Below are 14009 nucleotides of genomic sequence, written 5' to 3'. Positions count from 1 at the left end.
TGGAAATCCAGGGGAAGCTCGTAAATATTCCTGAGAATCACCTCAAGGGCGTTCTTGTCTAACTTGCGCAGATGGAGTTAAAAAGCCGATCAGAGGACTCGATTTGTTACGAATGCATGCACCAGCCGCAAGGCATCTTCGCAACGTAACCCCACACTCTTGTTGAAAACCTGGCGGGCTATACGGCCCACCTAGAATCCCTTCTTACGCAACTCAATTAATGTTGTATTGACTTGACTATGTTTAAGAATAATCCTACCCAGTTCTCTGGTTTCAACGTGTTTCGTGCGTCTCCGCTTCGTAAAGATAGTTCAATTTTGGTAGTGCATTTTTGCGAGGGGCGCAAGGGCACAAATTCAGATTTAGTTGGCGAGACTTAAAGTCCACAATGGAGGCTGTAGGCATCCACTATCTCCACTGCTTACTTAAGGATGCCTTCTATGTGTCTTGCCGATTTGTGTTTACCCTATATGGTAATATCGTCGGCATACAGCGCGTGCCGTATGCCTTCAACATTATCCGGCTGATCAGGGAGTTATATTAAGAGCCAGATTAAATAGAAGGGATGAGAGGACCACACCCAGTGGGGTAACTTTGTTTTCTGAATGGTTGGGAAGTTTTCTTCATTTTGTATCCGGATATGTGACTGTCGTACTGAGATGAATTGTCGAATGTATTGAAACGTTTTGTGGTCGTCAGTATTATGTCATGTGTGACATTCTCGAAAGCCCCCTTCGAATCAAGGGTGCATACAGCCTTTTCATTAGCAAGGTATTCGACGGAATTGCGAATTTCACGCCCTAATTGAAGCAAGACCACTTCCCAGGCAGCACGCCGCCGTTGGACCAATCTGGGACCAACATCGGCTAACATCGGCACCGACGTCGGGCCGACGTCGGAAGTGCAACTTCTTCCAATGTCGGGCCGACGTTCAAGCCAATGATGGGCCGACGTTTTGCCGATGTTTTAGCCAGTATGCAACCAACATTGGGCCGACGAAGGCCCATCGTATTGCCGACAAAGCTGCCAATGTTCGGCCAACATTGGGCCATATTTCAGCCAATCACATGCCGTTTTTACCCCGATGTTTGCTGCACGACGAATATTGGCTACGGATGTACGACCGACATTGGACCAATCTAGGGCCACACTGCAGCCAATCAAATGCTGTTATTACACCGATGTTTCCTGCACGACGATTATTGGCTACTGATTGGCTTGCCATTATGTAACCATTATTAGTAGGGAATTTTTCTTACCGGAAGATTTAAACAATATGCCTCGATGACCCGCTCTTGTAGCTTTGCAGCCCTGTATACTTGGGGCAACAGAAAATTGAATGCTGAGAACTGAAAGCAGTTACTCAATCTATTTCATCTTTTATACCTCATTCCCTTTGCTAACACTAGAAGTGTAGTTTATTTTTTTACCAATTTATCTTTTGCAATAGCGAGTGCTTTATTTGGTACTAATATTTGGTACAGCAGATCGAAAAAAGTCGTTAGGAAGTAAATGTTGAAAGCGTATGTCCCCCACTTGCAATCCCCACATATGTCCCCCACATGGTAATCGAGAATATTCATAGTTTAGAGCATTTTTTTGTAACTAAAACATGGTGATGGTGCTTCCGAATCAGCATAAGCTAGCCGAACAGTGCACCACCGACAGTCTGCAGACTATTTATTTTTCGTTTTTTTTTATTTATTTGGTACAACAAAAAATGTATACATTGAAAAATATATATACACAACTAAAAAAGGCCCGCTCTACTGCAGGTCAGGTTGCGATGGGGGCACAGTGACAGTGGTGCTGTCAAGGCCCTGGCTGCTGTGGCTGGACAGGAAGCCAGCTGCCGCGAGCAGCCGGTAATCTGCACTCTGAGAGTGGGGATCATCGGGCTGCTCCACAACAAATGCTTCTCTGAAGCGCCGCTTCCTGCCCCCACAGCGATCACCAGACCCTGGCAGCCACCTCTTAATAAAGTTGAGGGCCTCCGCCTGGTCGCACCCTGCTTTTTGGCAGATGACATCTGCATACAAGAACAGAAATATCATAGTACACATGAAGCACTGCAGTACAGAGAATACACAAGGGTACACACACATAAAACAATGAACAAGTCTAACCTGTCACTAATCTACAGAGCCTCAGGTACACAAAGGCCCTTTTCCCTTTTCTGCCATGAAGGCTGTACAGCACTTGCACGTCATGTGCCAATAGAGCCTTCATGGCATTCACACCAATTTCTCGGAGGCCACATCCTCCAATCTGCAGGAGGTGCTTGTGCTGTAAAAAAATGCAAGAAGCATAGATGGGGTAAACGCAACAGCACATCGAAATGTTTTCATGATAAAAATCTGCAAGAAGAGGACACTGAAAACAACAACTTGAATTTTTGGGCATCACAACATTTCATTGTTTTTTACGCTAACTTCAACTCACTTGACCTAAAATGGTTTCCACATCAGCCCTCTCACACTCAGTGTGAGAACCTTTCAGAGTCCTTCTCTGAATGCAGTTTCGCTGTGAAATCAAATACAACACTGTTATAACCCCTAATAAATATTGATTCTAGCTATGAAATAGTATAATTACTTTGTACAGTGCTCAAATTCCAATACACATTTCTTCGAGGTTACAATGTCTTTGCCTGAATGTTGACCAGGAGTAGCTTCTACAGGTGAAAAACGATAAAATATGTGGAATTCAAAAAGAAGCTTGGACATGTTTTCAATCAATGCATTGTAAGCAGAGCACAACAAGATAAATGAACATGATCAAGGCGTACTAAGAGGCAATCTTAGAGCGACCAAATCTTGGTCATAGATGAAACTGATAGAAAAATAAAGGTTGCACTAGATGGTCGCACCATTTGCTGTTTATATTTTTCTGTGATAGCCAACAAAGAGGCATGTCGCTATAGAAATCTCATCACAGTAAACAAAGGTGCATTTTTCTTCACACTGCAAAATTGGGTGCATGTTAGATTTTTAAAAAAGTAAGAAATCGGCTAACACAAAGCAGGGTGAACTGTAGCTCAAAGTAGAGAGAGCCGCAGCAGACACGAAATAGGGTGATAAATGAACAAAATTACTGAACATCTGTTTTAAGCAGGCTATTGCTAGTCACTGCCCATCAAACACACGATGCCGCCTACATCGTCTGCTAGCTTAGGACAGTTCACTCGGACTTCACAGACTATAGTAAATACAGTCGAATCTCATTAATTCCAACACACTTAATTCGAACTGACGCTGTGGTCCTATCAAAGCTATACCGCGCTCCGAAAATGCTCTCAGCACCCCGCCCAATCCTGCGGTGGCACTTCAGACACCTCATCGCTGTGCTTGAAGAAGAAAATGAAGAAAGGAAAGAAAAGACTGCGGTGGAATGTTTGCCAAATGCCAATCTGCGACATTCCTGTGGCCCGCTTCGGCTTTTTCGGTCCCTGCCACGTAGAGACCCTTCTCCTCTTAACACTGCGCATGAAGAGAAAGAGGGGAAAAAAAACTGTCGCAGAGAGTTGGCTCTCTCATGCCGATTTGCAACGCGCCGGTGTCACGCTTCCCTGTTTTTCGTTCCTGCTATGTAGAGACTCTTCTCCTTTCAACACCGCGCATGAAGAGAGAAAAAAAAAAAGCTGCCGCGGAGTGTTTCTCTCTCGAATGCCGATCTGCTTTTCTCCAGGTGGAGACGCTCCTCCATTCTTATCATGTGCTGGCCACGCTCTGGCTGCAGCGCAGATGGTAACAGTGGAAACACAGTTGTCTTCGAAGAGTGTCAGCAGTGGACATTGCCGCGCGCAACTTCTTTTGCCAGGAGAATACTGAAGCCGAAGTACAAATGCTTTGCAAACTGCACGCAAAACTTGTTGACTCGTTGCAAGGCCAACGTGTACAGACATGTATTGACTACTTTAATTAATGACGGATGTCCTGTAATTTGTGAATAAAACTTCTCCATGCACATGCATCACTGCATGGTGAGCCCTCCGCTCGTTTACCGTATTTACTCTATTCTACCGCGCCCTCGATTGTAACGCGCGCCCAATTTCCACGACAAAAAAAAAAAAAAAACACTAAGACATTGGTTGCGACGCGCAACCTTTTTTCTCGTTGGCCCGCTTAATCACACCACTCGCGAAAACGACTCTTTTTGAGAGCGTCTTCCGTTTAAATATGAAGTGCGGGGGAAGCTTATGCCTATCTGACGTGCAACAGAGCATTGCTGTCACTCTAGTTTTACCGTGGCCCGATGTCAGTACACAAACTTGCTTCGCCCCCTTCTCCTAGACGGTTGTGGTGCCAGGCATGTCGAAGTAAAGAGGCGTGTGATCGGCATTCCTGATTTGCCCAAGCAGGTAGCCGTTGTTGTGCCGCAAGTTTAGGAGGAACCTCTGAAGACTCTGAAGCTTTTCTTCGTACTCCTCCGGCAACTTCCGGCATATGCCCGTTCACCTTCGGAGGGAAAAGCCTTTTCTCTTCATAAAGTTCTTTAGCCAGCACCTGCTCGCTTTAAAATGACTCTGCATTAGCTCTTTTTCTAAGGCTAACTGCATAGCCTGCACTTGGAGCAGTTCTGTCGTCACGGGCCGCTGTGCTGCTCACTGCTTAATCACATACTCGCCGAGCAGCTCTTCAATTTGTGGAAACCGACCCTGCTGTGGTCCATTGAAGCCTTTGCGTGAATCTTTGCTGTCGACAATATTCTGCTTTTGTTTCCGCCAGTCCCGCACGCACGTTTCGGGAACTCCGAATGACCGCGATGCGGCCCGATTTCTGTCCGTTCCGGCACACGCGACGACTTTTCTTTTAGAAGCAGCATTGTGGTGCACTCGTCGAGTTTTTGGAGTCTGCCCTACCATGCCGTCGATGCTAATGTACTACAAGATGACGAACTCCTCAGCACACGTATGAAGTGCCGCGCATGAGAAACACATAGGCAGAAATGACCGACGCGCCATGCCGACGCACGTAGGGGGCGGCCATTTTGTAAGTGGCGATGGCAATAGAATGACCATATTCATTTTTTTTTTTCGTACTCGATTCTAATGCACATGCGATTTATGAACTCTTTTAACCAGAAAAAAGGTGCGTGTTAGATTCAAGTATTTATGGTAACTTTCATTATTTTGAACTTCTTTTAATTTGAACAAACTTTCTGGCCTCTTTGAGTACGAAGTATTCATATTCGACTGTAGTACAGTGGCTCATGAGATAACCTGACTAGTTTGTTTCCCGAAACACAGTATCTTAAAGCAGTACTAAATTTCTGCATGTTACATAGGCATATTAAAAATCAAGAAATATACACCAAAGCCGCAGCCACAGCTTTACTCTGCACAGCTGCCTCTGCTGCCTCCACTTCTCCAATTGTACCAGCAGGCAGCCGGGGAAGGTCAGAGGGGCGCTGTGCTGGCTGGGCGTGCTGAGGCACAGACAAGAGCCGTACCTCGTGCTTCAGCTGTCGCACCTCCTGCAGAACCTCTCTTTGTTGCTGCCGGATGCCAAGTTGGATCCGCAGGATCCGTAGCAATAGAGCTGAAACATACAAGAGTACATACCATATTTACTCGCGCAATTTGCATCCTCACATAATTTGCTCACCAGTATAATTAGCGAGCCTGCTTTACTACAAGAAACTTTTTGCTCGCATACTTTGCCCTTCCCAACCAGCCCGAGCCACCTTACCAGCACACACACAGACACATTTGACTTCATGATGCTCTGGTCAGGCACATCTCTTGTCGAGCAGGTGAGTGCAGTCTTACACAAAATGGACTGAGTGCAAGGTCCCTTCTTCCATGAACTTTTATGCTTTCCCTAGAATATCGAACTTGAAAACCGAAACCTGTTTATGTGTAGTCCGAAATGCCTAAAGGTTTGCCTCCTATCTTCCCACCTCTTCCACGACAAGAATGTATTCCCGAGACACAGCACAGATGTTGAACGCGTGCAAGGACCTGTCACATCAACTAGATGAGGCAGGTGTTCGCACTCATTTTTTTTTTTTTTCGGTTTCGCCATCTGGCCATTGCGTTTTTACCGTTCCTTGTGATAGGCTACAATAATTATATACGAGGCAGTTTGCTGTTATAAAGCTTACCGAAGAAAACTGAAACCGTGCTACCGCTAAGCACATCAGCGTGGAGTTCTTCGACATGCAATATTCAGTATGGGAGCCAGCAGAAGAGTGCGTTCAATAGACTTAGCATAGAAGCTTGGGTGTGTTGGTTAGATATCGGAGGGAACACAACGCAATAGAAGACTGGGACAAGGAATGGACACACACACACATGAAGGGCGACACACACAGCACTGTGTTGGCATCGCGCTTCCTTGTCTGCATCTTACTTTACGTTGGGTTCCCGACAATTATTGGAGAGTACTTATGTTCTCTGGTATAACCCTGTCGTGGGAACTGGTTTTTGTGAGCACTGTTCGGAAGAACTTCAAGAAGATGGGGGCATTTGAACAGGCTTAGCAAACAAATGACAATCCGCTTTGAGACAGCTGTGACAGCGCCTGCAACATATATTCCCAGTTGAGCATTTAGGCCAGCGATTCCTACTAGCTTCGCACATGACCGGATTGACAAAAAAAGTACACATAATACGCGAGTATATACCCCATTTGACTCTGTAGCTTTGATGAACCAGGCAGATACACAAATTTATCCAAAACTCCATTGATTCTGTTGCAAAATTATTCAACAAACAAATTGCGATGTTATCCATGTTACTATACGATTGTGGCACTTTACCATTGCACCTTTCCAGGAGGCACACATAGTGCAGCGTTAGTTCACCACTCGCAGTTAATTGTATGCAGTAGGTTGCTCACAGCAACTGACTGCATGCAATGGTGAACATCTTGCATGCTTGCACCGCTGTTTCAGCATGCTGGCTGCTTCCCATACGGCTATCAATTGATGTTCACAAAATTGGGAAGATGAAGAAAGACTACACAGTGCCCTCTGGCCACCCTATACTCCAAACCTCCAGCCAACAAACAAACAAAAGAAACAGAAGTATGCAAATGAATATTATTCCTAATGCAGCTGGAATGGAGTGTAGTTTTCACATATTCTGTGTGTTAAGTCAATATGGAGTGAGTTAACTCCATAAAGTAGCTTTTCTCATAACAGTGTTCACTCTATTGTAACACAAGGAGTGACTTCATAGCATCTAGAAGGAAAAATAGAATCTTCAGTATTTGATAGAAATGTGAGGCTCTACCTTAAAACTACAATAATCTGGAAAAAGAACTCATTACATTCGAAAAAAAAAAGGTAGCACAGTTGATCCACTTTACAAGAGACACTGATGTAACAGACAAACGGGGATAAGAGGCACCAGTGTGCAGGCTGACATTTGGCCCATCATGCATCAGGCACTCCGTAGATGCGCCTGTGCAGCCGGGAGCCCTGCAGTCGAGCATGCTGAGCAAGACTGTTGACCACTGTACAATGACACATTGCCACAAAATTTCAAAACTTCGTTTCACAGACTTCTGCAAAAGCTTCTTACACTCTTGCATAATTTTTGCACAAGCTTCTCTCATTCTTGCGTGATTTTCGTCAGAACATATAAGTGTTGGAAGTTGTATGCCCCCAAAAACTTGCACAATACAAATAGCACACATTAAAGTCTATCACTTAATATGTGCATAGTGTAACAATGAAAGGAAACTCACGCATGGTTTGCTCCGAGCCTTCCCCGTGCGGTGCCTCCTTGAGCCTTGGAGAGCACTGTACAGCTAGAGCAAAGTAGCATCAATCCAGTGTTAATGGCAGGTTAACAAGACAACAAAACTAACCCCCATATTCATAAATGCTCCCCAACTCGACTTTCACCCTTCACTTGACAGAGTTGAGCACTGTGCCACTGCTCGTTTGAAAGCGACGCTGCGCTACTCGAGAATCACAGCAGATTATTGCTGACATGCAGCAATTTCCTCTGCTTAGAGACGGCGCTCCCATCAGCCATCTCAAGTGAAGGTGAAGCGTTGAGTGGAGGGACGTTCTAGAATACGGGGGTAAGATTGGTTGCAAGAACACTACAATAGACACACTTAATTTTTACACTTCATCTATATTGTACAGCTACACACATTCTGCATCCTTATAATGCAACATATACATACAGGCTTATAAAGTAAACACTGTAGGCTGCTCAAAAAACACCTACACAAAAAAATTACCCAAAAGTGGCCATGCGCAAAGTACTTTTATTTGAAACTCACAAAACTTTTGCGGTGATGGAGAATAAATAAGACAGGTTACGCTTGGAGGCACATGAGACCTTCGCAGCTTTCATAAAGTACAAAAAACAATATGGTATGTGTGTGTGTATGTACGCATGAAGCTTCAGCCTTTACATACGATTTCTTGAAAGAATCGACTATGAATTTTATGGCACCTGTGTCCTTCAGCGCAATTGAAAGCCTGCTGATCAGTGTGTGCAATTGTGGAATAGTTACATGGAAAATGGCGTGAAACACCTAAAATCAAATTTTTCTAGCTAGGAAATATGCAGCTGTGTATACACAACACATGCTGCAAACAGTGGGAGGTGACCACAAGAGTGATTTGAGTGTAAGCGGCAGTATTCCGCATTCATGCACCCCGCCATTTTCAACTGTTGCCCAAAAGCAGCACCACTTCAGCGTGCTACTTTTTTTTTTTTACATCATAAACAGCACGGAATACAGGGAGGATGAAAACAACATATGCAATTAAACTTTGAGCACTATTTATGGTGCGCATGATTGATTGATTGATATGTGGGGTTTAACGTCCCCAAACCACTATATGATTATGATAGACGCCGTAGTGGAGGGGTCCGGAAATTCAGACCACCTGGGGTTCTTTAACGTGCACCTAAATCTGAGCACACGGGCCTACAACATTCCCGCCTCCATCGGAAATGCAGCCGCCGCAGCCGGGATTCGAACCCGCGCCCTGCGGGTCAGCAGCCGAGTACCTTAGCCACTAGACCACCGCGGCGGGGATGGTGCGCATGAAAAAAAAAAAAGGCCTTTGTACAACGACGAATTCATAATTTGCCTTCACGGACCTTCTGTTAGGCTGCACCACATACAGATTTTTTGTGGCTTTCAAAAGAGATTTGAAAAAAAAAATAATAACCGTGTTTACTCTCGTCATGAGCGCACTCACTAAGTCACCCTCATTTCAGTCGCCAAATTTTGAATTTTTTTTTTCTTCCACATATTAAACACACACCTTACGTTCATCCGCTGAAGTCCCTTGGGCTCCCCCCTCCCCTTGCCGCCTTCGCTCGCTGCCACGTGCCATTTTATTTTTGTTTCTATTTGTTCACAGAACGTCCCCTGTCTTTTTTAATTATCTCTTGTAACATATGTGGCATTATCTTGTTCCCGAGGTGCCACAGGTGCTCTGCTATGTAGATGCACCATTAAACTAGTATTTTTGATCAACTGTGCATTTCTGATGTTTACCTTGCAAGTACGTAAAACTGGCATGCTTCTTGATCTACGATACACATGTGGCTTGTCTCACTTTTAAGGAAAAGTTAGCATACAATGGTGTAAATGCTTAGAATTTGAAATATTGAGGCAGCAGCACACCGGAGATGATCATATGGTAAAGAAACAAGTGCTGCCTTATTACTGGCAAGTTGTCACTTATATGTACAAATAAATTTTGCGAGCTAAAAAAAGTACAAAAGCACAGCGAGGCTATGATGTGGTTCAACCTGTGGATTCGCTTCATTTATCACGCCATATGATGAAGCTTCCTTTGGTAAAACTGCTCAGATAAGAAAAAAAGTTTGCTGTCCAATACAGCAACTATACAAAGTGTGCACGTGCATCTCGCAGCGCCTTTTCGTCACTTCCGAAATGCGCCACCAACCGAATCTATCGCCTACAACTGCCATGTTGTCTCCTCGTGCTTGCACCCGTTTAGTTTTGCCTCACGATGCAAGTTTGAGAAATTATGAGCTGCTAGTGAGGCAAGTTGATTTAGTAGTCCACGAAGAGGGAGCAGAGCTTAGGGTGTTTCTTCTCTGAAAGTTATAACCTGAAATTGAGAGCGCACATTCCGATTTTCCTAAAAGTACCAGCGTATTTGGCTGGTGCAGATTAACAAAAGCTACTTGAAGAAACTTTGCAATATTTGCATCTTCAGGTGCAACTTCATTACGGGTAAGTGCCATAGCCAAGTATTTATCTGCAAACAGATATAGCTTACCAAGATACTGTACATACAAACTTGTCCGCAGTTAAAATCATGATGGCGAGGAAGGCTGTTAAAATCGTGTTGGCGATCGCGGAGATTTGGTATTGCATTGAAACAAACTATAAAGAATGGGAAACAATATTAGTTCACTTTGAAGTATAGCCGATCGGTTCAAGTTGGGCGTCAGAATTTTTTTTAATTAGTCAATCAATTCTATACACGGTCTCTATCATGTTCAATGACTCCACTGTACATTAGCGTACAACAAAAGCAAAATACAAAGTGAAAAGTGTGTTAAAGCATACGCGAAAAATAAAGTGATGACTGGCATTACCGCGGCACACACCCCGCAAAGTCACTATCTGCCTTGTATAATATTTTCCTCGACTATTTCCACAAATTGCAATCAAAGAGGCTCATGCTCAACATCAGCACTGTTTAAAACACTTGGGGGTGGGGGGGGGGGGGGCTTGCTACTTTGGTGGCGTAGGCCGTGACAATATATTCATAATATTATATCTCTTGTAAACTTGCCTAGCTCTGCACGACTAGTTTTCGATGGGAGCAGCTGCGCTTCGCACATCCACTTTTAAAATTGCGGCTCGAGAGATTTTGAGCTTTCACTTGTTTTTGGGCCAGGCAATTTGTAGTGAAAGCAAGATAATAGGCCCTCATAGGTTGTGGCGGGCAGCCGGTGTACGCCGTGGCTGGTGTATGTGTCGCACATCTTGATTATCTGGTCTTGTATCGAGTGAACGAGCGAGGCCTTCCTAATCCAATGAGCTCGTTAAAGTAAGACAACAAAAAACCACAATGCTTCCGCATCGTTCACAGCAACAGATGACGAGCCCCCAACAAACCGCACTGCAGCACGTGAACTGCCGTAGGTACCCAGGGAGTTACCCGGGCATGGCGGGAGAGGGCGACAACGGCAGAAGTGACATCACAAGAACACTATGTATAAAGGGGACATTTAAAGACTTTTTTCCCATTTTTAAACTTCGTGCACTGTTCTGTCACAATTTATAGCTCAGAATAGTTGTATTTTGAAAAGGGCACTAATTCATAAGCCCATTGGTCCAAGGATGGGTGCATTTAGGGGGCCCATTCTACGTTTTACTTATGCCCTTCAAGAACTTGCTTACAGGGCCAAAGTCCTGTTTCAGAAAGAACACGCTAGTGCGTGGCCAGCAGTCCGTCAAGCATTAGTGCTGGTGAGATTTGGAAATGCAGCGCATGAGCATCCTCATCTGCTACTTCTCTGCTCATGCTCTCGGGGCTTACTTGCGAGGCACGGTCCTTCGCACTTTTGATTTTCACACTGTAAATCAACTGATACCAACTCTGCCTTCCATTATTTAATAAACCAATATTTCATGGTCACGAGGATGAGCTTAAAATGTTTGCTACATCAGACCTGAACAGCATTTTGAGTCATCGAAACTTGCTAGTTGCAGCGAGCATTATGCGAAAAATATGATGTGCTTTACGGTGACAACTTGCAAAACACTGCAGCAACGATTAAAATCATGCATTTTTTGTGCTCACAGGAAATCCCTGAAGCAGGAGGCGCTGGGCTAGATAAATTGTGCAGCTAAAATACGGATGCGCTTTCCAATGCTGTCATGCGTACAGGCGGAGAAATGGCAGACAAAACTGGGCGCACCCTGATTCTATGCGCATGCGTACCATTCACAAGCCTCGCTGCCAGTTAGCACCACATGGCTCACTGTCCATGAGCTCGCTTGTTTCCTGTAACAGTGGACCATACGGTACACCTATTTAAAAACGAGGATAGAATGTATATAATGCAGCATCTTATGAAGCCATGACGATGTGTTGCTGATGAAATCTGGAACTCTAGTTAGTACCCTTATTGTTAACCAGCCGACCGACTAGCAAAAAGATTTGCGACTGAAATGATGGCATCTACACCTGCCCTTAAAGGGACACTGAACAAAGTTTTTGCCGCCGAGATTTTCAGCCAAAGCAAAAGATTGGGCCATGAAATTCATAGACAATAATAATTTCAAGCAGAAACTACGAAAAAATACTGAATTTAATGAGCCTTTTACAAAATGCCGCGTCTAGCTCTTAGACACGGCGTTTTCTAAAAGGTCGCGACATTTATTTTTCAAGTTTTTTTTTTTGTTATTCAAGACAAATCTACGGTGCATTGTTCACAGAAAACAAAATTGCCTCGGTAAGATTTCTTTGCGAGCAGCTTACTAATTTTAAGGCAGGCGCGTGGATTCGTGAACTGAAGGATGCGAGTGATCAATCTTGCCTGCTAGTGGCTAGGCGACAAAGGCTTTACCTCATGTCCTGGTGTAGCTAAGTCACGCAAATGGAGCAGAAAATGTGCATTATCATTTATTTCACCTAAGTATCACACGTATGTGACTTATTGCCCGTGACAGGTGATCAGGATGAAGTCGACAAGTTGCAAATCTGAACAAGAATTCACTCGAATGAAAAACCAACCTATACTCACGTGCACGGTGAAGTCGAACACGTCGTCCGTCAATGTTGTCGCTGATGCCCGAAGGAAAAGAGAAGAGGACAAGCGACGGGGTCGTCTCTTTCTATAAAGTCGGCGGAACTGCCAGAACGGCCAACACAAAAGGCATCGGGTTGACATTCCTCCATCTGGGCATCAGTCGCTCCACCCAGGCATGCAGCTGCTACTGGTTCTACTACTATCCTCTTCCCGACATTGCAGTGTTGCTGCCATACTCGCGAACCTTTTTAAATTAAAGCACGCAATCATGTATTATCGTGCGCCATACTAAACTTAAGAACAGTGCGCCGGTACATGAGATCACGAAGCGCGGTCCACGCCATCACAAGAGCAATTAGAGAAATGAAACAAAGAAAACAGAAATGTATAAAATATTTTGTCTCAATACGATCTGCAATCCAGTTTCCTGCAGCGGCTTTTGGTTCTGTATGAACGGCCAAGCCAGTGCCAAGCCAAGCTCGCGTCCCTGATCAGCTGTTTGTTTCTATAGAGAATTCAACAGTGAACTGGCAATTTGTTTAGATGATATTGCTAAAGGGCTTGAAATTGAATATTTCTCTACGTACTACTGCTGTACTTTTCCTCTCTGTTTCCTGATCACAGTGATGAGATTGAGGAGGTTACAATTTAGAAAACAGCAAGTGCAGCTCAAGCATTGCTAGTATCGCTGTTTCGGTAATAAAATGTTACAAAGATTTTGCCCCGCGACCTACTTGTCGTGTTCGAGCACCCAGTAGAAATTTACGGTGCCGCGTTTGAAAGAGTTGAATAAAAGTGCAATATTACGAAATTGCAATATCACGAAAGGAAGGCTCTGAAGCAACATCGCATTTTATCAGGCCTACACCTCCCACACCTAGACGAGTAAAACTCGTCGATATTATCTTGCAAAGCTGTGTATAATATTTAAAACACATTCTTTAGCCCACGATGAATTGTTCTCTCGTGTGGATTCTCCATTTGGTACTGTCATGTTAACTTACAAAGGCAACTTTCCATATTTAGTCTCTTTAGATGTTGCAAAAGCTTGACACGTGGTGTGTATGCCATACTGATAATTCTCCTCGTAACCTGGGTCCGCCTCATTAAACAGCGTCGCATTTTATTGTTCGCAATTTTGTTTGTTTTATACTGTAAGCCAGCTGTGTGATTTCATCAATATTCACGAGTGTTCCCTGACTATACAAACACGTGCGTCTTATTTGGTGCGGTGCACGTTTGTATGTAGCAAAAAATGTCATTTCGTCAGCGTGTGTCTGCATACACT

At 44.2% G+C, this 14009-nt stretch overlaps 1 protein-coding gene across 1 annotated transcript; it reads right to left on the bottom strand.

Moving 5' to 3' along the window:
- Positions 1 to 1679: 1679 nt before the first annotated feature.
- On the bottom strand, positions 1680 to 13138 carry LOC142767579 (uncharacterized). Its single transcript, XM_075869541.1, has 5 exons — positions 12716 to 13138; positions 7695 to 7757; positions 5452 to 5540; positions 2127 to 2286; positions 1680 to 2029 (listed from the first exon to the last, which is right to left on the bottom strand). Exons 2-5 carry the CDS (start codon positions 7696 to 7698, stop codon positions 1767 to 1769), a joined length of 516 nt encoding a protein of 171 aa, XP_075725656.1. The 5' UTR covers positions 7699 to 7757; positions 12716 to 13138; the 3' UTR covers positions 1680 to 1766.
- Between the last annotated feature and the right edge of the window lie 871 nt (positions 13139 to 14009).

The sequence above is a fragment of the Rhipicephalus microplus genome, chromosome 7, assembly GCF_043290135.1.
Source record: "Rhipicephalus microplus isolate Deutch F79 chromosome 7, USDA_Rmic, whole genome shotgun sequence".
Lineage (NCBI taxonomy): Eukaryota > Metazoa > Arthropoda > Arachnida > Ixodida > Ixodidae > Rhipicephalus > Rhipicephalus microplus.
The sequence above is the reverse complement of the archived record's forward strand: the minus strand, read 5'-3'. Positions and strand labels throughout refer to the sequence as shown.